The sequence below is a fragment of the Mobula hypostoma genome, chromosome 6 (assembly GCF_963921235.1).
Source record: "Mobula hypostoma chromosome 6, sMobHyp1.1, whole genome shotgun sequence".
Lineage (NCBI taxonomy): Eukaryota > Metazoa > Chordata > Chondrichthyes > Myliobatiformes > Myliobatidae > Mobula > Mobula hypostoma.
The window spans coordinates 7,854,480-7,881,163 of record NC_086102.1 but is presented as its reverse complement, the minus strand read 5'-3'; the positions used below and the strand labels follow the sequence as shown (position 1 = coordinate 7,881,163).

The following is a 26,684-nucleotide window of genomic DNA, read 5'->3' as shown; positions in this document are numbered from 1 at the left end:
GACTGATGCAAAGTGCGTAATCAGTTCTTCTGCCATTTTCTTGACCCCATTACTACCTCTCCAGCATCATTTTCCAGCACCCCTATAACTATTCTTGCCTGTCTTTTACACTTCACATATATGAAGAAACTTTTGGCATCCTCTTTAATATTATTGGCTACTTTATTTCATATTCCATCTTTTGTTTCTTTATTACTTTTTCAGTTTCCCGTTGTTGGTTTTTAAAAGCTTCCCAATCCTCTAAATCCCCCTAATTTTTGCTCTCTTTTATGCTCTCTCTTTGGCTTTTATGTTGGCTTTGACTTCTCTTGTCAGCCACAGTTGCGCCATCGTGCCTTTAGAACACTGCTTGTTCTTTGCGATGTATGTATCCTGCACCTTCCGATTTGCTCCCAAAAAGTCCAACCATTGTTGCTCCATCGTCATCAACATCAGTAAGACCAAAGAACTGACTGTGGACTTCAGAAAGGGTATGATGAGGAAAAACACACTAGTCCTCATAGAGGGATTAGAAGCGGAATGTTCCTGCGTGTCAGTATCTCTGAGGATTGGGAGAGTTTAAACTAATTTGGCAGGGGGATGGGAACAGGAATGGTGGGGAGAAGGTTCAAAAAGCAGACGAACAGAGGGACTTAGGAATCCTCCTGCAAGACTCCCAGAAGGTTAATTTGCAGGTTGAGTCTGTGGTAAGGAAGGCAAGTGCAACGTTTGGCATTTATTTCAAGGGGAGTAGAATATAAAAGCAGAGATAATGCCAAGCCTTCGTAAGACACTAGTCAGGCCACACTTGAAGTATTATCATGAATTTTGGACTCCATATCTCAGAAAGGATGTGTTGTAATTGGAGAGAGTCCAGAGAAGGTTCATAAGGATGATTCAGGGAATGAAGGGGATAACATATAGAAGATACTATTGTTTCCGCCTCCACCACCATCGCCGGTGCCCATTCCATGCACTCACCGCTCTCTGCATAACAACCTACCCGACATCTCCTCTGTCCCTAACTTCCAGACACATTAAAACTGTGCCCTTTTGTGTGAGCCATTTCAGCCCTGGGAAAAAGCCTCTGACTATCCACACGATCAATGTCTGTCATCATCTTATACACCTCTGTCAGGTCATCTCTCATCCTCCATCACTCCAAGGAGAAAAGGCTGAGTTCACTCAATCTATTTCATAAGGCATGCTCCCCAATCCAGGCAACATCCTTGTAAATCTCCTCTGCATCTTTTCTATAGTTTTCACATCTTTCCTGTAGTGAGGTGACTAGAGCTGAGCACAGTACTCCAAGTGGGGTCTGACCAGGGTCCTATATAGCTGCAACATTACCCCTTGACTCTTAAACTCAATCCCATGGTTGAAGAAGGCCAATGCACCGTATGCCTTCTTAACCACAGAGTCAACCTGCACAGCAGCTTTGAGTGCCCTATGGACTCAGACCCTAAGATCCCTCTGATCCTCCACACTGCCAAGAGTCTTACCATTAATACTATATTCTGCCATCATATTTGACCTACTAAAATGAACCACCTCACACTTATCTCGGTTGAACTCCATCTGCCACTTCTCAGCCCAGTTTGCATCCTTTCGATTTCCAGCTGTAACCTTTGACAGTCCTCCACACTATCCACAACACCTCAAACCTTTGTGTCATCAGCAAACTTATTAACCCATCCTTCCACTTCCTCATCCAGGTAATTTATAAAAATCACAAAGAGAAGGTGTCCCAGAACAGATCCCTGAGGCACACCACTGATCACTGACCTCCATTTTAAATCTTTTTATTAACTATTATTGAAAATCAACAAAAATACATTAAAGTAATCAAATCAACATATCAATATGTACAATAAGAGTTAAGCTATCAAATAACTGATTAAACAAGCTAAACAGTATACCAATAATAATAAGGAAAAACAAAATGTTAATACTTTTTTTTTGGAAAAAAGAAAGAAGGAAAAAGAACCCCTACTAACTAAGCCAAAAAAAAAACATGCAGAATATGACCCCTCTACAACAACTCTTTGCCTTCTGTGGGCAAGCCAATTACATCTAGTGCTCTACTTTCATCAATGTGTTTAGTCACAGCCTCAAAAAATTCAATCAGGGGCTTGTAAGGCACAACCTACCTTTGATAAAGCTATGCTGACTGTTCCTAATCATATTATGCCTCTCCAAATGTTCATAAATCCTGACTCAGGATCTTTTCCATCAGTTAAGATGAAGTAAGACTCACTGGTCTATAATTTCCTGGGCTATCTCTACTCTCCTTGAATAAGGGAACAACATCTGCAACCCTCCAATTCTCCGGAACCTCTCCCATTCCCATTGATGATGCAAAGATCATTGCCAGAGGCTCAGCAATCTCCTCCCTTGCCTCACACAGTGGCTTGAGGTACATCTCATCTGGTCCCGGAGACTTATCCAACTTGATGCTTTTCAAAAGCTCCAGCACATCCTCTTTCTTAATGTCTATATGCTCAAGCTTTTCAATCTGCTGTAAATCATCCCTACAATTGCCAAGATCCTTTACACAGTGAATACCGAAGCAAAGTATTCATTAAATACTTCTGCTATCTCCTCTGGTTCCATACACACTTTTCCACTGTCGTACCTAATTGGTCCAATTCTCTCATGTCTTATCCTCTTGCTCTTCACATTCTCATATAATATCTTGGGGTTTTCTTTAATCCTGCTCACCAAGGCCTTCTCATGGCCCCTTCTGGCTCTCCTAATTTCATTCTTAAACTCCTTCCTGCTAGCCTTATAATCTTCTAGATCTCTATCATTACCTAGTTTTTTGAACCTTTTGTAAGCTTTTCTTTTCTTCTTGACTAGATTTTCAACAGCCTTTGTACACCACAGTTCCTGTACCCTACCATCCTTTCCCTGTCTCATATGAGGAGCGTTTGGTAGCTTTGGGCCTGTACTCACTGGGTTTTAGAAGAATGCGTGGAGATCTCTTTGAAACCTACCAACTGTTGAAAGGATGTGATAGGGTGGATGTGGAGAAGAAGTTTTGTGTGGTAGGGCTATCCAGAACTGAAGGGTACGGCCTCAAAACTGAGGGGTGACCCTTTAGAACAAAGGTAAGGAGGATTTTTTTTTTAGCCTGAGTAGTGTATCTGTGGAACGCTCTGCCACAGACTGCACTGGAGGCCAAGTCCGTGGGTATATTTAAGGCAGAAGTTGATCGTTTCCTGATTGGTCAGGGCATCAAATGATATGGTGAGAAGGCAGGTGTGTGTGGTTGAGTGGGATCCAAGGATCAGCCATGATGGAATGGCGTAGGAGACTCGATGGGCTGAATGGCCTAATTCTGCTCCTATGCCTTATGGTCTTATGACTCTCAAACCAACTTCCATATTTACGCGTGTGACGTGGGTACATTATTACAGAACTCAATGGGTTAAATTTCAGACTAATCTTGAAACTGAAAGTAAGTAGAATCACTTCCTGGTCTGTTTATGCATTCCTGACTCGACCTGAGCAAAATTGTTTCCCGCTTCGTGCAGGCAGAATGGAGACAGGGGTGTTGGCAGAAGAGCTGACCTGTAGTGTGTGTCTGGGATTGTTCCAGGACCCCGTGGCATTGCCCTGCCAGCACAGTTTCTGTGCAAAATGTATCAACGATGCCTGGGACCATCCGGAGATTCAGGGTGAAGTCAGCTGCCCTCAATGCCGACAGACCTTCAGCCCCAGACCCAGCCTGGTGAAGAACCACACGCTGCAGAACATCGTGGAGAAATACAACACGCAACCGCCCGTCGCTGCCGCTTCTGCCCCGACGGCCCCCGTGATGTGTGAGTACTGTATTGACAAACCAACACCAGCCGTGAAGACCTGCCTCAAATGTGAAACCTCCTTCTGTTCCCTCCACCTGCAACCGCACTTGACGAAGCAGATTTACAAAGAGCACTGCTTGATCGAGCCCACAGCCGACCTCACAAGGAGGCAGTGCCCAAGTCATAGGAAGGCCCTCGAGTTCTACTGTGAGCAAGACGAGGTGTGTGTTTGCGTGTCCTGCACCATCATCGGGGATCACAGGTCCCACAGTCTGATCAGTCTGGAGCAGGCAAAGGACAAACTGAAGGTGAGTCAAGTTTCTGAGAAACGGGAAACAAGAGTAAATAGTTTACTTTCCTAGCCTCTGCGTCCCAGACGTCAGCATTAGGATTGGGAAGTTAACCGCACGAAGAGGAAGGTCATGTTCTTCAGTAACTGCTCTGACCGATCCAGTGTCCCCTTCACCATCTGCTCAGATTACGTGAAGGTGCTGGGGACCTGGCCTGGGTTGGTCGACAGGTGCAATTGGCTGGAGCGGACTAGGAAGGTAAAACAGAAATTGGGACGGGAGTGCACTTCCTACAAAAAACTATGTAGACCCTGGTTTAGAGTGCTCTCAGGGCTGTTGTACTTGGTGCAGCTGTGGCCAGTGCCCCAATCCTCTAGTATTGGAATCACCTGAGCTGTCTTCACATTTATCTGGGGATCCAGATGTTGTGGATCAGGCGTGTTCCAATGCCTAAGTCGCTGGATAACAGTGGCCCACCTTTGTGCGTGGCTTCATCAGTCTTGAGTGTGGAGCCTGATTATGTGGGTGCTATGTTTTGTAACTCCAAAACATAAAACTAATTGAATGAAAAACCCAAAGAACCGGGGGATAAATGTAAACAACAGGAATTCTGCAGATGCTGGAAATTCAAGCAACACACATCAAAGTTGCTGGTGAACGCAGCAGGCCAAGCAGCATCTGTAGGAAAAGGTGCAGTCGACGTTTCAGGCTGAGACCCTTCGTCAGGGCTAACTGAAGGAAGAGTGAGTAAGGGATTTGAAAGTTGGAGGGGGAGGGGGAGATCCAAAATGATAGGAGAAGACAGGAGGGGGAGGGATAGAGCCGAGAGCTGGACAGGTGATAGGCAAAAGATGATACGAGAGGATCATGTGACAGGAGGTCCGGGAAGAAAGACAAGGAGGTGGGGGGACCCAGAGGATGGGCAAGAGGTATATTCAGAGGGACAGAGGGAGAAAAAGGAGAGTGAGAGAAAGAATGTGTGCATAAAAATAAGTAACAGATGGGGTACGAGGGGGAGGTGGGACCTTAGCGGAAGTTAGAGAAGTCGATGTTCATGCCATCAGGCTGGAGGCTACCCAGACGGAATATAAGGTGTTGTTCCTCCAACCTGAGTGTGGCTTCATCTTTACAGTAGAGGAGGCCGTGGATAGACATGTCAGAATGGGAATGGGATGTGGAATTAAAATGTGCGGCCACTGGGAGATCCTGCTTTCTCTGGTGGACAGAGCGTAGATGTTCAGCAAAGCGGTCTCCCAGTCTGCGTCGGGGCTCGCCAATATATAAAAGGCCACATCGGAAGCACCGGACGCAGTATATCACCCCAGTCGACTCACAGGTGAAGTGTTGCCTCACCTGGAAGGACTGTTTGGGGCCCTGAATGGTGGTAAGGGAGGAAGTGTAAGGGCATGTGTAGCACTTGTTCCGCTTACACGGACAAGTGCCAGGAGGGAGATCAGTGGGGAGGGATGGGGGGGGGATGAATGGACAAGGGAGTTGTGTAGGGAGCGATCCCTGCGGAATGCAGGGGGGGGGAGGGAAAGATGTGCTTAGTGGTGGGATCCCGTTGGAGGTGGCGGAAGTTACGGAGAATAATATGTTGGACCCGGAGGCTGGTGGGGTGGTAGGTGAGGACCAGGGGAACCCTATTCCTAGTGGGGTGGCGGGAGGATGGAGTGAGAGCAGATGTACGTGAAATGGGGGAGATGCGTTTAAGAGCAGAGTTGATAGTGGAGGAAGGGAAGCCCCTTTCTTTAAAAAAGGAAGACATCTCCCTCGTCCTAGAATGAAAAGCCTCATCCCGAGTTCTGCATGCGTGCAGAATAAAGTCAACGAGTTCTGCATGCATGCAGAACTCGTTGACTTTATTAACTTTGCCTCCAACTTTCACCCTGCCCTCAAGTTTACCTGGTCCATTTCCGACACCTCCCTCCCCTTTCTAGATCTTTCTGTCTCTGTCTCTGGAGACAGCTTATCCACTGATGTTTACTATAAGCCTACTGACTCTCACAGCTATCTGGACTATTCCTCTTCTCACCCTGTCTCTTGCAAAAACGCCATCCCCTTCTCGCAATTCCTCCGTCTCCGCCGCATCTGCTCTCAGGATGAGGCTTTTCATTCTAGGACGAGGGAGATGTCTTCCTTTTTTAAAGAAAAGGGCTTCCCTTCCTCCACTATCAACTCTGCTCTTAAACGCATCTCCCCCATTTCACGTACATCTGCTCTCACTCCATCCTCCCGCCACTCCACTAGGAATAGGGTTCCCCTGGTCCTCACCTACCACCCCACCAGCCTCCGGGTCCAACATATTATTCTACGTAACTTCCGCCACCTCCAACGGGATCCCACCACTAAGCAAATCTTTCCCTCCCCCCCTCTCTCTGCATTCCGCAGGGATCGCTCCCTACACAACTCCCTTGTCCATTCGTCCCCCCCATCCCTCCCCACTGAACTCCCTCCTGGCACTTGTCCGTGTAAGCGGAACAAGTGCTACACATGCCCTTACACTTCCTCCCTTACCACCATTCAGGGCCCCAAACAGTCCTTCCAGGTGAGGCAACACTTCACCTGTGAGTCGACTGGGGTGATATACTGCGTCCGGTGCTCCCGATGTGGCCTTTTATATATTGGCGAGACCCGACGCAGACTGGGAGACCGCTTTGCTGAACATCTACGCTCTGTCCGCCAGAGAAAGCAGGATCTCCCAGTGGCCACACATTTTAATTCCACATCCCATTCCCATTCTGACATGTCTATCCACGGCCTCGTCTACTGTAAAGATGAAGCCACACTCAGGTTGGAGGAACAACACCTTATCTTCCATCTGGGTAGCCTCCAGCCTGATGGCATGAACATCGACTTCTCTAACTTCCGCTAAGGCCCCACCTCCCCCTCGTACCCCATCTGTTACTTATTTTTATGCACACATTCTTTCTCTCACTCTCCTTTTTCTCCCTCTGTCCCTCTGAATATACCTCTTGCCCATCCTCTGGGTCCCCCCACCTCCTTGTCTTTCTTCCCGGACCTCCTGTCCCATAATCCTCTCATATCCCCTTTTGCCTATCACCTGTCCAGCTCTTGGCTCTATCCCTCCCCCTCCTGTCTTCTCCTATCATTTTGGATCTCTCCCTCCCCCTCCAACTTTCAAATCCCTTACTCACTCTTCCTTCAGTTAGTCCTGACGAAGGGTCTCGGCCTGAAACGTCGACTGTACCTCTTCCTAGAGATGCTGCTTGGCCTGCTGCGTTCACCAGCAACTTTGATGTGTGTTGCAGGGGATAAATGTGCTTACTTCATTTATAATTTTAGTGAAGTGTACACTTAGGATGGTCCATTGTCACTGACAAATTGTTTTGAAACACTGGTCCTTGAGAAGAGGCTTCTCAGCACATCAATAGTGTGCGAGATTGTAGTAGAGGCTATTGGGAACACCTCTGGTCACTTTGTAGTGGCATCCACTACTACCAAGAAATTTGTGTCCAGTAAAATTCACATGAACCCTCTTACAAGGAGATGAAGGCTATTCCCAGGAGTAGAGAGGCTCTTGGCATCTTCTGTACATGTTGGCATCCTGAACAGTGCATGGCAAGCAGCTTGATCCTTTGGCCTTAGGCAATCCAGCACTGCTTGAATTTTCTCAGCACACTTACAAAATCCTAGTGCATCAATGGTGTGATCAGATTGAGCAATCCTCTTTTTAAAGAATTCATAATTGTCATGTCATGCCCTGAGCCCATAATCTTCTCATCTTTTTAAGACTGTTTTGAGACTTTGGAGATGTTCCTTGTCATCTTTACTGGTAACAATGTTGTCATCCAGGTAGTACCAGGAGCCTGGGTAGCCTTGCAGTGCCTAGTTCATAGCTTTCTGCCGGAGTGCAGGTGCAGATGCTTCTCCAAAATTAAGCTTATAATAGCGATAAAGCCCTTTGTGAGTGTTTATGGTGAGAAACACTTTGTGCTCTTCTTCCATCTCCATCTGTAGGTTGCCCTCAGCTAAGTCCACTTTGCTGAAGTGTTTCCCTCCTGAAAGATTTGATCCTTGATCCTGGGCAGAGGGTATAGTTTTACTTTCAGTGCTGGGTTGATGGTGAGCTTAAAATCACCACAGATCCTGACAGATCAGTTCTTCTTGGTTGCTGGGACCACTAGTGTTGCCCATGGGCTCTACTCAGACTTGGAGAGAATAGCTTCAGCCTCCATGGGATCTAGCTCATTGGTTACTTATCACAGATTGTATAAGGAACTGGATGGGCAGAGTGGCGGATACCCTGGCTGAAATCGGGAGGAAAACACACAGAGGATGCAGAGGGGGGTCAAAAAGATGAGGAAAGAGGACCGGGTTGAGACAACAGAGACTTATGGAGAAGAGGAGTTCTTCCCTCTCTCATTATGGGCAATGTGAGATCGCTGGGTAATAAAATGGACGAGTTGACGGCACTAGCCAGGAGTCAGAGAACATTTCGGGAGAGCAATGTTATGTGCTTTACTGAAACGTGGCTGCCCGAGGACATACCTGACCAAAACATTTCCACGGAGGGCTTCCAGACCGTTCGGGCTGACTGGAAGTGCACTGAGAGGGGTAAGCGTAAAGGAGGGGAGCTTGCTGTTCTGGTTAACAACGGATGGTGCAATCCTGGTCATATTACGATCGAGGAATGTGTTTGTAGCCCGGATATTGAACTTTTTGCTGTTGGACTCCGGCCATATTCCACCGAGATGCAACACTGGGCATCACGGGAGGTTGTTCCTGCCCGTGGCCATCGAACTTTGCAGCTCCTTCCGTGGAGGGTCAGACACCCTGAGCCAATAGACTTGTCCTGGACTTATTTCCATCTGGCATAGTTTGCATTTTGTTGTTTGATTGTGGTTTTTGTATTGCTATATTTATGCTCTATTCTTGGTTGACGCAGCTGTAACGAAACCCAATTTCCCTCAGGATCAATAAAGTATGTCTACCTATCTATCTAGAACTTGGGTGTGGCATTTTCATTTAACACTATTTTACCTTTAATATGTTTGAGTTTTCCAAAGCAGTACACACAAATGCTGGAGAAAATCCACAGGTCAGCCAGCATCTGTGAAAATGAATAAACTGGACTGGAAAGGAAGGAGGAAGACACCTGAGTATAAAGGTAGGGGGAGGGAAGGACAATAGATAGAAGGTGATAGTTGAAGCCAGGGAAAGGTATAGGGCTGGAGAGGAAGGAATCTGATAGGAGAGGAGAAAGGACCATAGGATAGAGAGAAGGAGGAGGGGCACCAGGAGTAGTTAATTGGTAGGTGAGAAAAGGTAAGGGACCAGAGTGTGGAAAAGAAGAAGAGGGGAGGAGGATAGAAAGTATAGTTTTACTGGATGGAGATATCTATGTTTATGCCATCAGGTTGGAGGCTACCCAGATGGAATGTAAGACGTTGCTTGTCGTCCCTGAGGTTGGCCTCAATGTGGCACAAGAGTTGGACTGACATAATGGAACATGAATGGAAAACACAAATTAAAATGTTTAGCCACCAGTATTTTCTGCTTTTGGTGTATGGGGTGGGGGTGCTCGACGAAGCGGTCACCCAATTTACGACAGGTCTCACCAAGGCCACCTCGGGAGCACCGGCCACGGTAGATCTGCAGATGAAGTGCTGCATCATCTGGCAGGACAGTTGGTGCAGTGAATGGAGGTGAGGGAGGAGGTGAATGGGCAGTTGTAGCATGTTGGCCGCTTGCAGGCATAAGTGCTGGGAGGGAAGTTAGTTGGACGGGACTAATGGAGAAGGGAATCACAGAGGGAGGGCAGAATAGGATCCCGTTGGAGATAGCAGAAGTTGCAGAGAATGATGTTTTGGATCTTGAGGCTCATGAGGTGGTGGTAAGGACAAGAGGAACTCTTACACTGTTTAGGCAGCGGGAACGCAGGCATTTTACTACTCGGAGTAAAAGAGAGGCAAGACTGTGCAGGCGCGTGGCGTCGGCCAGTAGAGCAGGAAGGGTTAAAAAGAAGACCACTATATCCAGCAGGCATCATTCAGAGCGGGTAGCGGAGTGAGAGGGTAGCAGAGTGATAGGGCTTTGGCTCAACGGGCTTAGCTGGTAATGAGGCGAGGTAGGTCTACCTGTGTTAATTGTGGAAGGGAAGTAGTATGTGAGTGAGAGTGGTTTTCTGTGCTCGGTGTCAGATGTGGGAGGTCCTGGAGTTGCCCAGCCTCCTGGACGGCCATAGCTGCACCCGGTGTGTCAAGCTGCAGCTCCTAAGGGACCGCGTTAAGGAACTGGAGATGCAGCTTGATGACCTTTGTCTGGTTAAAGAGAGTGAGCAGGTGATAGAAAGGAGTTATAGGCAGGTGGTCACACCGGGGCCATGGGAGACAGACAAGTGGGTAACAGTCAGGAGGGGGAAGGGGAAGAGTCAGGTACTGGAGAGTACCCCTGTGGCTGTACCCCTTGACAATAAGTACTCCTGTTTGAGTACTGTTGGGGGAGGTCAGCCTTCCTGGGGGAAGCAATAGTGGCTGTGCCTCTGGAACAGAGTCCGGCTCTGTGGTTCAGAAGGGTAGGGAAAGGAAGAGGAAGGCAGTAGTGATAGGGGACTCTATAGTTAGGGGGTCAGACAGGCGATTCTGTGGACGCAGGAAAGAAACTCGGATGGTAGTTTGCCTCCCAGGTGCCAGAGTTCAGGATGTTTCAGATCGCGTCCAAGATAACCTGCAGTGGGTGGGAGAACAGCCAGAGGTCATAGTACATATTGTTACCAATGACATAGGTAGGAAAAGGAAAACAGACTACAGGGAGCTAGGAAGGAAGTTGAGAAGCAGGACCTCAAAGGTAGTAATCTCGGGATTACTGCCTGTGCCACGTGACAGTGAGTATAGGAATAGAGTGAGGTGGAGGATAAATGCGTGGCTGCGGGATTGAAGCAGGCGACAGGGATTCAGATTTCTGGATCATTGGGACCTCTTCTGGGGCAGGCATGACCTGTACAAAAAGGACTGGTTGCACTTGAATCCCAGGGGGACCAATATGCTGGCGGGAGGTTTGCTAAGGCTACTGGGGAGAGTTTAAACTAGAATTGTTGGGGGGTGGGAACCAAACTGAAGAGACTGGGGAAGGGGCGGTTGGCTCACAAATTGAAAAAGCTTGGAGACAGTGTGTGAGGGAGTATAGGTAGGTGTGATAGAGAATGGATGCTCTCAGACTGATGGTTTGAGAAGTGTCTATTTTAAGGCAAGGGGTATTGTGAACAAAGCGGATGAGTTAAAGCGTGGATCAGTACTTGGAGCTATGATGTGGTGGCCATTACAGAGTCTTGGATGGCTCAGGGACAGGAATGGTTACTTCAAGTGCCAGGTTTTAGATGTTTCAGAAAGGACAGGGAGGGAGGCAAAATAGGTGGGGGCATGGCACTGTTGATCAGAGATAGTGTCACGACTGCAGAAAAGGTGGACGCCATGGAGGGATTGTCTACGGAATCTCTGTGGGTGGAGGTTAGGAACAGGAAGGGGTCAATAACTTCACGGGGTGTTTTTTTATAGGCTGCCCAATAGTAACAGGGATATCAAGGAGCAGATACGGAAACAGATCCTGGAAAGGTGTAATAATAGCAGAGTTGTCGTGATGGGAGATTTTAATTTCTCAAATATCAATTGGCATCTCCCTAGAGCAAGGGGTTTAAATGGGGTGGAGTTTGTTAGGTGTGTTCAGGAAGGTTTCTTGACACAATATGTAGATAAGCCTACAAGAGGAGAGGCTGTACTTGATTTGGTATGGGGAAATGAACCTGGTCAGGTGTCATATCTCTCAGTGAGAGAGCATTTTGGAGATAGTGATCATAATTCTATCTCCTTTGCGATAGCATTGGAGAGAGATAAGAACAGACAAGTTAGATCAGACAAGCGTTTAATTGGAGTAAGGGGAATTATGAGGCTATCAGGCAGGAAATTGGAAGCTTAAATTGGGAACAGAAGTTCTCAGGGAAAAGTACGGAAGAAATGTGGCAAATGTTCAGGGGATATTTGTGTGGAGTTCTGCATAGGTACGGTCCAATGAGACAGGGAAGTTATGGTAGGGTACAGGAACAGTGGTGTACGAAGGCTGTAATAAATCTAGTCAAGAAGAAAAGAAAAGCTTACAAAAGGTTCAGAGAGCTAGGTAATGTTAGAGATCTAGAAGATTATACGGCTAACAGTAAGGAGCTTAAAAAGGACATTAGGAGAGTCAGAAGGGGCCATGAGAAGGCCTTGGTGGGCAGGATTAAGGAAAACCCCAAGGCATTCTACAAGTATGTGAAGAGCAAGAGGATAAGACGTGAAAGAATAGGACCTATCAAGTGTGACAGTGGGAAAGTGTATACGGAACTGGACAAAATAGCAGAGGTACTTAATGAATACTTCAGTATTCACTACGGAAAAGGATCTTGGTGATCGTAGTGATGACTTGCAGCAGACTGAAAAGCTTGAGCATGTAGGTATTAAGAAAGAGGATGTGCTGGAGCTTTTGGAAAGCATCAAGTTGGATAAGTTGCCGGGACCAGATGAGATGTACCCCAGGCTCCTGTGGGAGATGAGGGAGGAGCTTGTTGAGCCTCTGGCAATGATCTTTGTATCATCAATGGGAACGGGAGAGGTTCCAGAGGATTGTAGGGTTGTGGATGTTGTTCCCTTATTCAAGAAAGGGAGTAGAGATAGCCCAGGAAATTATAGACCAGTGAGTCTTACTTCAGTGGTTGTTAAGTTTATGGAGAAGATCCTGAGAGGCAGGATTTATGAATATTTGGAGAGATAAAATATGATTAGGAATAGTCAGCATGGCTTTGTCAAGGGCAGGTCATGCCTTACAAGCCTGATTGAATTTTTTGAGGATGTGACTAAACACATTGATGAAGGAAGAGCAGTGGATGTAGTGTATATGGATTTCAGCAAGGCATTTGATAAGGTACCCCATGCAAGGCTTATTGAGAAAGTAAGGAGGCATGGGATCCAAGGGGATATTGCTTTGTGGATCCAGAACTGGCTTGCCCACGGAAGGGAAAGAGTGGTTGTAGACAGGTCATATTCTGCATAAAGGTCGGTGACCAGTGGTGTGCCTCAGGGATCTGTTCTGGGACCCTTACTCTTCGTGATTTTTATAAATGACCTGGATGAGAAAGTGGAGGGATGGATTAGTAAGTTTGCTGATGACACAAAGGTTGGAGGTGTTGTGAATAGTGTGGAGGGCTGTCAGAGTTTACAGTGGGATATTGATAGGATGCAAAACTGGGCTGAGAAGTGGCAGATGGAGTTCAACCCAGATAAGTGTGAGGTGGTTCATTTTGGTAGGTCAAATATGATGGCAGAATATAGTATTAATGGTAAGACTCTTGGCAGTGTGGAAGATCAGAGGGATCTTGGGGTCTGAGTCCATAGGACGCTCAAAGCAGCTGCGCAGGTTGACTCCATGGTTAAGAAGGCATATGGTGTATTGGCTTTCATTAATCGTGGAATTGAATTTAGGAGCCAAGAGGTAATGTTGCAGCTATATAGGACTCTGGTCAGACCCCACTTGGAGTGCTCAGTTCTGGTCGCCTCACTACAGGAAGGATGTGGAAGCCATAGAAAGGGTGCAGAGGAGATTTACAAGGTTGTTGCCTGGATTGGGGAGCATGCCTTATGAAAACAGGTTGAATAAACTCGGCCTTTTCTCCTTGGAGCGACAGAGGATGAGAGGTGACCTGATAGGTGTATAAGATAATGAGAGGCATCGATTGTGCAGATAGTCAGATGCTTTTTCCCAGGGCTGAAATGGTTGCCATAGAGGACACAGGTTTAAGGTGCTGGGGAGTAGGTACAGAGGAGATGTCAGGGATAAGTTTTTTACTCAGAGAGGGGTGAGTGCATGGAATGGGCTGCTGGCAACGGTGGCAGAGGTGGATACGATAGGGTCTTTTAAGAGACTTTTGGATAGGTACATGGAGCTTAGAAAAATAGATGGCTATGGTTAAGCCTAGTAATTTCTAAGGTAGGGATATGTTTGGCACAAGTTTGTGGGCCGAAGGGCCTGTATTTTGCTGTAGGTTCTCTATGTGTCTATGTTTCTATGTTAAGATAGGGTGAGCGTGGACGTTTGGGAAATGATGTTTGGGTGAGGGCTGCATCAATGGTTCCATCTCTGATGTTCTGGAAAGAAAAGCCTCATCCTAGGATTAAGGAACTGTGAAAAGGGAAAAAGCAATTTTTCAGGAGACAATTTTAGAAGAATTTAGCCATGGTAATTGGTAAGTTTATAAAAGATATCAGTTGACAGTTTGTTTCCAAAGATAGAGATAGAGAGATCGAGAAAGAAGAGGGAGATGTCAGAAATGGACCAAGAGAAGTTAAGGGCAGGGTGGGAGTTGGAGGCGTAGCTGATGAAATTGATGAGCTCAGCTTTGCACAAGAAGCAGCGTCAATGCAGTTGTCAATGTAGTGGAGGAAGAGTTGTGGAGCATTGGCGAGAAGGGCTTGGAACATGGACTGTTCTAAGTAGCCAATGAAAAGGTAGGCATAGCCAGGGCCTGTGCAGGTGCACATAGCTACCACTTGGGTCTGACGAAAGTGGGAGGAGCTGAAGGAAAAATTGTTGAGGGTGAGGGCCAGTTTGGCAAGGAGGAGGATGGTGGTGGCAGACGGTAGTTGGTTGATTCTTATATTAATTTTTCCAATGCCATCCTTGAACACTGCTGTGGCATCATCAAGTACTTTTCTTAAGTCACTTTCAGTTGAATCTATTGCAGGGGATGTGGCATGCAAATGGTGGATGGATCTTCAATCAAGTTTTAATTGCAAATGTCACTCCACTCTTCAAGAAGGGAGAGAGGCGTAAGAAAGGAGAGTATGGGCCTGTTAGTCTGATCTCAGTGGTTAGGACGATGTTGGAGTCGATTAATAAGAATGAGGTCTCAGGATACTTAGAGGTACATGATAAAACAGGTCAGAGTCAGCATGGTTTCCTCGAGGGTAAATTCTGCTTGACAAATCTACTGGAATTATTTGAAGAAATAACAAACAGGATAGACAAAGGAAAATTGATTAATGTTGTGTACTTGGATTTTCACAAGGCCTTTGACAAGGTGCCACACATGAGGCTGCTTAACAAGCTACGGGCCCATGATATCACTGGAAAGATTCTAGCATGGATAAAGCACTGGCTGATTGGTGGGAACCAAAGAGTGGGAATAAAGGGAGCCATTACTGGCTGGCTGCTGATGACCAGTGGTGTTTCATAGGGGTCTGTGTTGGGACTAATTTTTTTATGTTGTATGTTAATGATTTGGATGATAGAATTGATGGCTTTGTTGTAAAGTGTGCAGATGATATGAAGATAAGTGGAAGGGCATGTAGTTTTGAAGAATTAGTGAGGCTACAGAAGGACAGATTAGGAGAATGGGCAAAGAAATGGCAGATGGAATATATTGTCGGGAAGTGTGTATGGTCATGCATTTGGTAGAAGAAATGAAAGGATTGACTATTTCTTAAATGGAGAGAACATACAAAAAAACTGAGGTGCCAAGAGACTAGGGAGTCCTTGTGCAGGATTCCCTAAAGGTTAATTTGCAGGTTGAATCTGTGGTGAGGAAGGCAAATGTTAGCATTGGTTTCAAGAGGACAAGAATATAAAAGCAAGGATGTAAATTTGAAACTACACAAAGCACTGGTGAGGCCTCACTTGAAGTATTGTGAGCAGTTTTGGGCCCTCTATCATAGAAAGGATGTGCTGAAACTGGAGAGGGTTCAAAGGAGGTTCACAAAAATGATTCCAGGAATGAATGGCTTGTCATACGAAGAGTGTTTGTTGGCTCTGGGGCTGTATCCACTGGAATTCAGAAGAATGAAGGATGACCTCATTGAAAGCTATTGAATGGTAAAAGGCCATGATAGAATGGATGTGCAAAGGATGTTTCCTATGGTGAGAGAGCCGAAGACCAAAGGACGCAGCCTCAGAATAGAGGGGTGTCCTTTTCGAATGATGAGGAGGAATTTCTTTAGCCAGAGAGTGGTGAATCTGTGGAATTCATTGCTACAGGCAGCTGTGGAGGCCAAGTCTTTATGTATATTTAAGGCAGAGGTTGATAGATTCTTGATTGGTCAGGAGATGAAGGGATACGGGGAGAACGCAGGAGACTGCGGCTGAGAGGAAAATTGAATCAGCCATGATGACACAGTGGATCAGAATCAATGGGCCAAATGGCCTAATTCTGGTCCTGTATCCTATGGTCTTACGGTGGTGCTCTCAGCCACTCATTACCCCACATTGCTGGCCCTCTCGTTTTTACCACATACAAGCTTTGGTCTGTTGTTTATTGTATTTCACTGCGACAAATGCCATTCCCACTGGAGTTACCTTTTCTCCAGTGTAAGTCCTTTGTTGAATACCTGCAAGCTTCAGTTTAGTTTCTTTGAAATGCTGATCACATTCATTTTGTCGAATGACTGAAACAGCTGAGTCAGTGTCCAGTTCCATTTTCGTTAATTTGCTGCTCACTTCTGGTGTAAGCCATATTGCTTGTCTGTTGTTGTTTTCACACTGTAAATCTAAAGGCTACTCAGTCCTGTGTCACTCTCATCAACATTAGATCTTTCACCAACAGCATGCAGATTAGTGGCTTTAATAATGAAAGCTAATTTTAAGCTTAATTGTCATTCAACCATCCATGAATACCCATGAATACAGCTAAACAAAACAATATTACTCCAGGACGAAGGTACAGCATACAATACCAGCAGTCGTACATGGCGCAAGGCACATATCGCACATATAAGACAGCAGTTAAATATAGCCATGAGAGAAAACGTATAGTCCAAGTCCCTGAGCCCATGAACATTGCAACAGTCTGCACTCGATCACAATACAGCTTGTCCTCTGCTGAATGAACACTAGGGGGCAGCACTGATGCTGCCAACATGGATGCTGCACCCCACTGCCTCTGTGCCTCTCTCCTGGACAGCCGCAGACAGGCGATATCACAGCTTGAGCCCTAATCTGAGGCCCCATTCCCCCGCTGCCCGCCAATAAACTATTGAACCAGATTACCAATGTCCAATAGGGTCTTTTGATCACAAGACAAGTGACTAAGACAAGTACTCACTGTTAGACTGTACACTCCCCTTACACACTGACTCCGACGTCTCTCTGATGCAGACAACAGCACGAACTGCACCGTGTCCAGCTCCTTAAGGTTCTCCGCCAATGAGCAACTCGCTGATGGGCTAGACCCGCATTACCTTATGTACCTGAAGTCCAGCAGGGACTTCTGACTGTAAAAAATATTCCTAAAAAAGATAGTAACACCTTTGGTTGGCTCCATAGAAGCTGCTGCATCTGAGCGCACCGCCATCTTACCAAGATGTGATTCATGCTGTCCTCGTCTCAACGACGTCCTCCTCAAAGTATCACATGAGAGTGTGCCAACTTTCGTTCTGAGTTCCTTTAGAGAAACTTGCCTACTGAAATACTTCTGTTTTTTTTTATTTTCCAGGAGAAATTGAAGAATAATGTTGAGAATATTCAAACGATTCAGAAAGAATGGTCATGTGAACAGGAAGATCTGCAGCAATCAGAAATTGAAATAAAGGTAGGGAAAATTGCGCACCAACTGGATTTAAAGAGGATTTTCTTTGGAGTGGTGGATATCAGAATTAGAATCAGGTTTATTCCAACTGACATAGATGATGTGACATTTCTTGTTTTGAGGCAGCAGTACGGTGCAAAGATACAAAATTATTACAAATTACAAAATAAATATTGCAAGGAAAGGAATAATCAGGTAGTGTTCATTTGTTCATGAACCATTCAGAATTCTGGTGGCAGAGGGCAAGAAGCTGTTCCTGAATCATTGTGTGTGTCTTCAGGTTCCTCTACCTGCTCCTTGGTGGTAGTAACGAGAAGAGGGCATGTCCCAGGTGATGAGGGTCTTTAGTGATGGATGCCGGCTCAATGGTGAGGAGGGTTGTTGCCGTGATGGAGCTGGCTGGGTCTCGAAGTGGAGAGAATGGGAAAGCTGAACTACCTTGGTCTGTATCCTGGGTGATAATTGTGATCATCATCTGTTTGCCATGGGAGTGATCAGTTGCTGTCTGGGTGTCTCTCTGCACTGTCCCTCAATGTCAGTCACAACATGGTGTCAGAAGTGGATGATTGTCAATGAATTTGGGCTACAGACCATAGGAGACCCCCATGAGTAAGCCAGTTGGTATTCGCTTATATCTGTGGGAGGTGTCCAGGGACTTGTCGGCCTGAACTGCTTATGCTAGTTGCTAATTGTAAGCACCGAGGTTAAGCTGAGATCTGGCCAGGGTTGCTAGGCAACTCCTTCAGTCTACCCCCGAAAGTGTAATAATCTGTGGGCCACTAGCCTGGGGAAGTACACAGAGACACAGATACAGCAGAGAAGTCAATCAGACTCTCAGGGAGAGAAAAGAAGTCTTTTGTAGTCCAAATAAAAATAAAATACTAAAGTAACGAAGATCAGGTAAATGGAGCAAATATCTCCAGTACCTATGTCTACCTACCTAATAAAGCTCTGCGAGGCTTTGGATTTCTCTAAATCAAGGGATCTTGAGAGATGGCTCAGACACTTTGAGAGATTTCGGATTGCAAGCAGTCCCCTCTGACTTCAGAACAGCTTCAAGTAAGCACGCTGATATACTGCATGGGAGACAAAGCATATGACATCATGGATGGATTAGGACTGACAGATGCTCCAAAAAAGGAGTATAAAATGTTTCAGGAAACTTCAGAGAAAATTTCACAATGAAGTGGCAAAGGGCAAAGTTCAACTCCAGAAAACAGGAGCCAGATGAAAGTGTAAATGACTTCATTAAAGCATTGTCTGCCCTGTCAGACAGCTGTTCGTATGGAAATCTGGGAGATGAGCTCATTGGAGACAGACACGAGAAAATCTGCAGATGATGGAAATCCAAAGCAACACCTGATGCTGCCTGGCCTCCTGGGTTCCTGTAACATTTTGTGTGCAACTTTGGACACAGGATTGTTGTCGGGCTACTAGATACCAAATTGGAAGAGAGACTTCAGTTGCAGGCAAATGTCACACTAGAGAAAGTTATTATGATGGGAAGAGTGACAATGTTCATCAGCAGCAGGCAGAACTCGGGAACGGATATGATGATGAGGTAAAGGTAGAAGGTGTACGAAAAGAAGGGTACAAACAAGTTGCAGTTGGAAAACTACAGAAAGAGGTGACAGCAGAGCTTAGCTCAAACAAAACAGAGAAGCAAAATAAAGAGCAGGTAAATTGTCCAACTGCAGGAGATGCGTCAAGGATCTAGCAAAAGAAGTAAAGTGTCTCCAATGCATTAGATTTGGCCATTGTAAAAGCCTGTTTCACACAAAAAAAATTTTTAAGTAGGTTAAAGAAGACCAAGATTCAGAGAAAGAGAGAGCTTTCCTTGGGGCACTATATTCAAATAGACAAGGCTGGTGTACTGTGATTCATTTGCAAAATGAGGCAGTGATGTTCAAAATGGACACTGGGGCAGATGTCATCCCCAAGTATCTGTTCACAAAAGAAAACAGGCATCACACTAAACCCAACAAAGAAAGAATGTTATTACTTCCATCTGTAGAAATGAGAAACAGTTAAAAGAGGATGTCTATATTGTTCAGAGTATCTTCTCACTACTATTGGGACAACATGTCATCCAGAAGTTTAACTTCATTGCAAGGTTGGATTTGCTAAACAATGTTCAATGAAAGGAGAAATACCCAGAATTGTTCACGAGCCAGGGGGTACTGAAAGATGAGTGCTTTATCCAACTGAGGCCAGGAGAGAGGCCCTACTCTCTGACCACAACGAGGTGTATACCAGTCCCGTTGATGAACAAAGTCAAAGCAAAACTTGAGAGAATGGAGCAGTTGACATCTTAACTAGAGTGAATGGAACTGTTGATGGTGTGCGGGGATTGTTCCTGTCCCCAAGCCAGATGCCACAGTGAGGATCTGTGTTGATCATCTAACAAAACTGAATAACACAGTGAGGTGGGAGAAGTTTATTCTGCCCTCTGATGAGCACACATTGGTTATGCTGGGTGCAGCAAAGTTCTTCACCAAATGAGATGCAAACTCAGGGTTCTGGCAGGTCCGTTTAAATCCTTGAGTCCCAGAAGCTCACAACCTTTATCGTGCCATATGGACATTAAGCCTTCAAGAGACTCCCTTTTGGCATCTCATCAGCCGTTCAACTCTTTCAGATGAGGATGAATCAAGTTTTGGATGGATTGGGAGGAGTAGTCTGCCACATGGATGATATACTCATCTTTGGAGGCTCAGGCAAGGAACATGACAACAGAGTGGAAGCTGTCTTGAAGAAACTGAAACAGGCTGGAATCACCCTAAGCAAAAAGAAATGTGAATTTTCAAAGTTGGAGGTAAAGTTCTTTGGCCACCAAATGTCCTCAGAGTGAGTACAACTGGATTCAGACAGGCTTGCAGGATTTGGGAACATGGAACAACGTACGAATGTACCAGAGATCTGCAGTTTCCTTGACATGGTAAACCACCTGGGAAAGTTCATTCCAGAATTGGTGGAGAAAACATAGCCACTCTGAGACATCCTTTCCCAGAGAAACATTTGGCCCTGGGATGCACCACAGGAGAAGTCATTCTCATCACTTAAAGCAGAACTTATCTTTCTGCCAGCATTGGTGTTCTTTGATCCAAACAAAGCAACCAAGGTCTCAGCAGATGCCTTTTCATTTCATAGTCATAGTCATAGTCATACTTTATTGATCCCGGGGGAAATTGGTTTTCATTACAGTTGCACCATAAATAATTAAATAGTAATAAAACTATAGATAGTTAAATAGTAATATGTAAATTATGCCAGTAAATTATGAAATAAGGCCAGGACCAGCCTATTGGCTCAGGGTGTCAGATCCTCCAAGGGAGGAGTTGTAAAGTTTGATGGCCACAGGCAGGAATGACTTCCTATGACGCTCTGTGCTGTATCTCGGTGGAATGAGTCTCTGGCTGAATGTACTCCTGAGCCCAACCAGTACATTATGTAGTGGATGGGAGACATTGTCTAAGATGGCATGCAACTTAGACAGCATCCTCTTTTCAGATACCACCGTCAGAGAGTCCAGTTCCATCCCCACAACATCACTGGCCTTACGAATGAGTTTGTTGATTCTGCTGGTGTCTGCTACCCTCAGCCTGCTGCCCCAGCACACAACAGCAAACATGATCGCACTGGCCACCACAGACTCGTAGAACATCCTCAGCATTGTCTGGCAGATGTTAAAGGACCTCAGTCTCCTCAGGAAATAGAGACAGCTCTGACCCTTCTTGTAGACAGCCTCAGTGCTCTTTGACCAGTCCAGTTAGCCTAGGGGGAGTGCTCATGCAATACTGCAGTGGGTATGGAAACTGGCGGAATATGCATTAAGAGCACTGACCTCCACTGAACAGTGTTACGCCCAAATCGAAAAGGATTCTCCAGTTCTCACCTGGGCTCACGGACACTTCAGCTGCTACCTGATAGGCACTAAATTCCTACTTGAAACAGACCGCAAGCCACTTGTCAGCCTCCTCAGCTCAATTAACTTGGATGACTTTCCTCAGCTTCTGCAAAGAATGAGGCTTATGCGATACAGTTATGACATTGAACATGTCCCCGGCAAATCTTTCACAACACCAAACACTCCGACAAGGATGCCATGCAGAAGTGAGTGGATGAAAGTTGACTGCGCCCTCTTGGAAGATAACAAAATCTTCTTAGCTCAGAGACGTGAAAGCTTTCCTGCATCACAGAGTAAACTGGATGAAATTCGCGCCGTTGAGAAAGGACCAAATCTGCAGCAAGGTCATGCAATACTCTAAGCATGGATGACCAGCTGATCCAAAAGGAGCTCATGAACTCAGACCTTACTGGCTTGAAAGGGACACACTCACCATTCTACATGGTTTGCTGCTAGAGGGCTCCAGACTCATCTGTCATGCTTTTATGCACGCCAAGATCATCAGTCAAACCTATCAGGGGCATCAAGGTGTTGAACAATGTCACCTAAGAGAAAAACAATCCATGTGGTGGCCTTGCCTGTGCACACAGCTGGGAGATTATGTAAAGCAATGTGAAGCCTGTAGAAAACTGTATAAAAATCATGCTGAAACTCTTTGTCCTACTGAATTCCCAAACTTATGATGAGGACCACTTAAATGAGGTGGATGCATCCGTTCTAGAATCTCCGTCTGCTCCAACACTTTCAGGAACTTAAACCAGAAATGGTCGTTTATCTGTTTCACTACAGAGATATACTCTGAGGCCGACCCAGTAGCTTAGGGGAAGGGACTAAAGAGGCAGAGTAGTCTTCTCACTTTGCTCCAGTGTTCAGATAGTCTACCGTGACCTCCATTAGATTTAGTGTTTTTTTTTAAAGAATTCTAATGTTGAGAACATTTCACAAAGTGAGACTGTTCTTAAAAAAGGGAATTGGTGGAAAAAAAGGAGGAAAACAGAGAGAGGCTGTTAAAAACAAAGAGAAAGACAGTTATAAGGTTGGCAAATCTTTTTTATGTTTATGCAAGGAGCATACGTTAAGTGCTATGGGTAAAGTGAACAAAATCGCTCAATTTCACTGGCTATAATTTCAATGCAGACAAGAGATTCAAAGGTACATTTAATGTCAGAGAATTGTATACAATATACATCCTGAAATTCTTTTTCTTCGCAACTATCCACGAAAACAGAGGAGTGCCCCAAAGAATGAATTACAGTTAAATGTTAGAACCCCAAAGCACCCCCACACATAGCAGCAGCAAAGCAATGACCCCCCCTCCCCCACCAGCAAATAAAGCATTGGCACACCCCACCGAGCACTCAAGAGTGTGCAAAGTATCAATAAAGACACGGGCAGTACCCCAAAGTTTGCTCGTTCACCCAGTAATTCGACATACCACAGGCTTTCTCTCTCCCTATTAAGGGAAAAAGAGGTGTTTCCATTTCACAGCTAGAGGGGAGATATAGCAAACAACTCACTGTTTTACAATGTTAAAAGTCCGTTGCATCGCTTTTTCTGAGCTCTGTGCCCAAGGAACTCGGAGGATTTCACATATTGTACAAACAAGGTTATCAATAAATTTCAGTTGATTAGCCTGTATGCTGCTATGCTGGTGTGCTCTCTGCACTCTCCCTCAATATCAAACACAACTGTATTAATAAAGCTATTAATAGCCTATCTTTTCATTTTATATTCATGTTAACTTTGCTCCTGTCTCCCCTCAGACCCCACACTCCAGTGAAAACAAGTGTAGTTTGTCCAACCTTTCCTTATAGCCCATTCCCTGTAAACCAGGCACTCTCCACGTGCTTCCTATAATGGAGATGACCAAAGTTGAACACAATACTCCAGATGCAGCCTAACCAGAGTTCTACAAATCTGCAACAGAACTTTCTGACTCTTAAATTCAGTGCCTCGACTAATAAAGTCAAGCATGCCGTATGGCTTATTTACAAACCCATCAGCTTGTGTGGCGGTCGTGAAGTTATCAAAATTTTAGGATATCGTTGAATGTTGATGCTTTTGATCGGGGCATAAAATGCATTGCTTATGAACAAATATTAAGTGTTACAAGAACAAAATGAGAAAAAAGATGAAGCACATGCGAGGGTGGGGGTGGGGGTGGGAGAGAGAAAGAGTGGCAGGAGAAAGAACGGAGGAACACAGAGACTGAACCCGCATGGTTTGGACCTCTTGTATCAAATTGCGAGCATACCATTCAAATTTCATTACTTAAGTTAGCCAATAAGAGTCCTTATTCAAGTAATGTGATACCTAAGAAGCTTCCAGAAAGTTACAGAGGAACTGTAATCACTAAAAAACACACTGAACAATTACATATGCATAGGTAATTATATAAAAATACAAACAAACATAAGAAAGTTGAACTGCGTGGAAAATAACAATTATATGGACCAACCCAACAATGTCCTAGTACATTTTAAACACTATCATTGTAATTCGTCCCCCTTCCTTTCCAGTCCTGAAGAAGGGTCTCAGCCTGAAATGTCAACTGTTTATCCCTTTGCATAGATGTTGCCTGACTTGTTGAATTCCTCCAGCATTTTGTGCTTGTTGCTTTAGCTTTCCAGCGTCTGTAGAATTTCTTGTGTTTATAATCATAAGCTGTTGTTATGGTTGGATCTTCAGAGACACAGCAAGGAAATGAAGGAAAAACTATCGGCAGCTTTCTCCGAATGGAGGAAGCAGTTGGAAGATGATGAGAAATTGGCACTGAAGATGATCGATGAAGAAGAGAACCGGGTACTCTCCCAGATCAAGAGCTCCTCTGATTCACTGTTGAAGAAAATGGAAGAAATTCAAATAATAGACAAGGAAGCCCAGGGTCAAGTGCAGGAGGATCCTCTCTCCTTCATTCAGGTACTCACTGTGATCTACCCATCTACACACAGTAGCCACCGTATTAGGTATATCTGTACACTTGCTCGTTAATGTAAATATCTAATCAGCTAATCAGGTGGCAGCAACTCAGTGCATAAAAGTATGCAGACATGGCCAACTGACCTGCTGGTGAGTAGGACACTGCCTTTTCCTGGGGTGCCTCCATGGCTGTATGAAGCACCACAGATCTTAAATTATTTGAAAGGAGACAGAAAAATAAAGAAGTGAGTTTAAATCAATGGATATTTACAAATATACACAGATGCTTCAAAAATGGTAATAGTAGATTAGAGGTAGGATTTGTAGTGCCTGAAAAAGCAGGTGAGGATGCATGATGATTTCTCAGTGTGTACAGGTGAAATGATAGCTGGACTGTGACCCTTACAGAGAGCGTGGAGGAAGTGAGACTGATGAGAGTTGTAAAATTGTCTCTTTCAAGCACAACAATCAGGAGTCTAGAAGATTTCCATCCTGAGGCAGGACCAGACATTATGTGTGAGACAATACAAACCTTAGTTAGACTCAGAATTCTGGGACTCTATATGTTCTATGTGGATTCCAGCACATGTTGGTATTGGAGGGAAGGGGCAAGAGAGTAAACTAGGAAAGAGACAACTAGATGAGCAGATGGGGATATTGAAATAAATTACAGTAAAGGAGAATTGAAAAATACTGTTAAAAGTGGAGTCAAAAATGTGGAGAAAATTGGATGAAGAGAGAACAGGAAGGTATCTTTAATACTATCCAGAAAGAAGTGGGGTGGTCGAGGAATGCAGGAAAGAGCAGAAGAGAGGAGGTGATGGTATAATATCAAGATTGAAATTTGGCACACAGGGTTAAATAGAACATTGTTTTTAATGAAGAAATACATATAATAGGAGGCATGAGTATTGTAATCAACTAGAAACAGTTGAGCATGTACTGGTGAGGTGTCCAAGGTATAATTAAGAGAAGGGATGGTTGATTTTAAAGTTATCATGGAATAAAACACAATTTAACATTAATGATATTTTGCACAAAAGATCACAGGAACATTGCTTTAAACAGGTAATGCAGAATACAGGCCTTTTTATAGAATTTGATACAATATGTAGGATTTCAATATCCTGACTCTCACTGCAATTCAGAAGGAGGCAGTAATGCACCTTAAAACTGTTTGCCAACCACCATAAAACCTCAGAAGAAGAACTGAGCTGCTGCGTTTAGTGACACGGATTCACTCTGAAAGTTCTCCGCTCTGAATTACAGACCCACTTCTTTTCATTGATTTTAATTGACTTCCTGTTTTTATTGACAGGATGTGAAGCAGCTTCTTTCGAGGTGAGTCTCGTTGTGTGGAACGTGCTGGGATTTATTTATCAGTTATTTATTGATTATTATGATCTGCTTTTTAATGTATTTTGTATAGTTTGACTTCAGTTGCACATTGGTTGTTTGCCTATGTTTGTGCATAGTTTTACATTGATTCTATTGTGTTTCTTTGTTCCTACTGTGAATGCCCGCAATAAAATGAATCTCAAGGTAGGATATGGTGACATGTACGCACCTTGATAATAAATCTATTTTTTGACCTTTGAAAATAGGTCCTGAGTTATTCAAGACTTTGGCAGTCCTACTCTTTTGTCTCTTTTGTTCATGACTTTCCTGGTTTTGTTTAACCCTTCTGAGTCTCTGCGTGACCCTGTGCATGGGGTGCAAAGATGCAGTATGACACACTGCTAAAATCACTGTCTGCTGTGGACGAACAACTGAACAGATTGGAAAAGGCTGCAGAGGGATGTACACTCAGCCAGCTCCATCATGGGCACTGGCCTCCCCAGCATTGAGAATATCTTCCAAAAGGGCAGCATCCATCATTAAGGACTCCCGTCACCCAGGACAAGCCCTCTTCTCATTGTTACCATCAAGGAGGAGATACAAGACACACACTCCACACTTTAAAAACAGCTTCATCCCCTCCACCATCAGATTTTTCAACAGACAGGAACCCATGAACATGATATCACTATTTTTGCTCTCTTTTTGCACTGCATATCTTTAATATATATGTATATATATATGAGTAATTTATACTTTTATTAAAGCATGGCACTATACTGCTGCTGCAAAACCACAAATTTTATGACATAAGCCAGTGATAGTAAACATGATTCCGATTTTGATATCTAATTACTACATTTTACAGATTCTTTCCA

The 26,684-nt window shown here is 44.8% G+C and overlaps 1 protein-coding gene across 1 annotated transcript in view; it reads left to right on the top strand.

Annotated features, from left to right (window-relative positions):
* The first annotated feature begins 3,473 nt into the window (after positions 1-3,473).
* LOC134347453 (E3 ubiquitin/ISG15 ligase TRIM25-like) overlaps positions 3,474-26,684 on the top strand; it is a 56,922-nt gene continuing 33,711 nt past the window's right edge. Inside the window, exons 1-4 of the mRNA XM_063049774.1 lie at positions 3,474-4,093; positions 17,550-17,645; positions 24,238-24,468; positions 25,787-25,809. Coding sequence (XP_062905844.1) covers positions 3,521-4,093; positions 17,550-17,645; positions 24,238-24,468; positions 25,787-25,809 — 923 coding nt within the window. The 5' untranslated portion in view covers positions 3,474-3,520. The remainder of the gene's footprint in view (positions 4,094-17,549; positions 17,646-24,237; positions 24,469-25,786; positions 25,810-26,684) is intronic.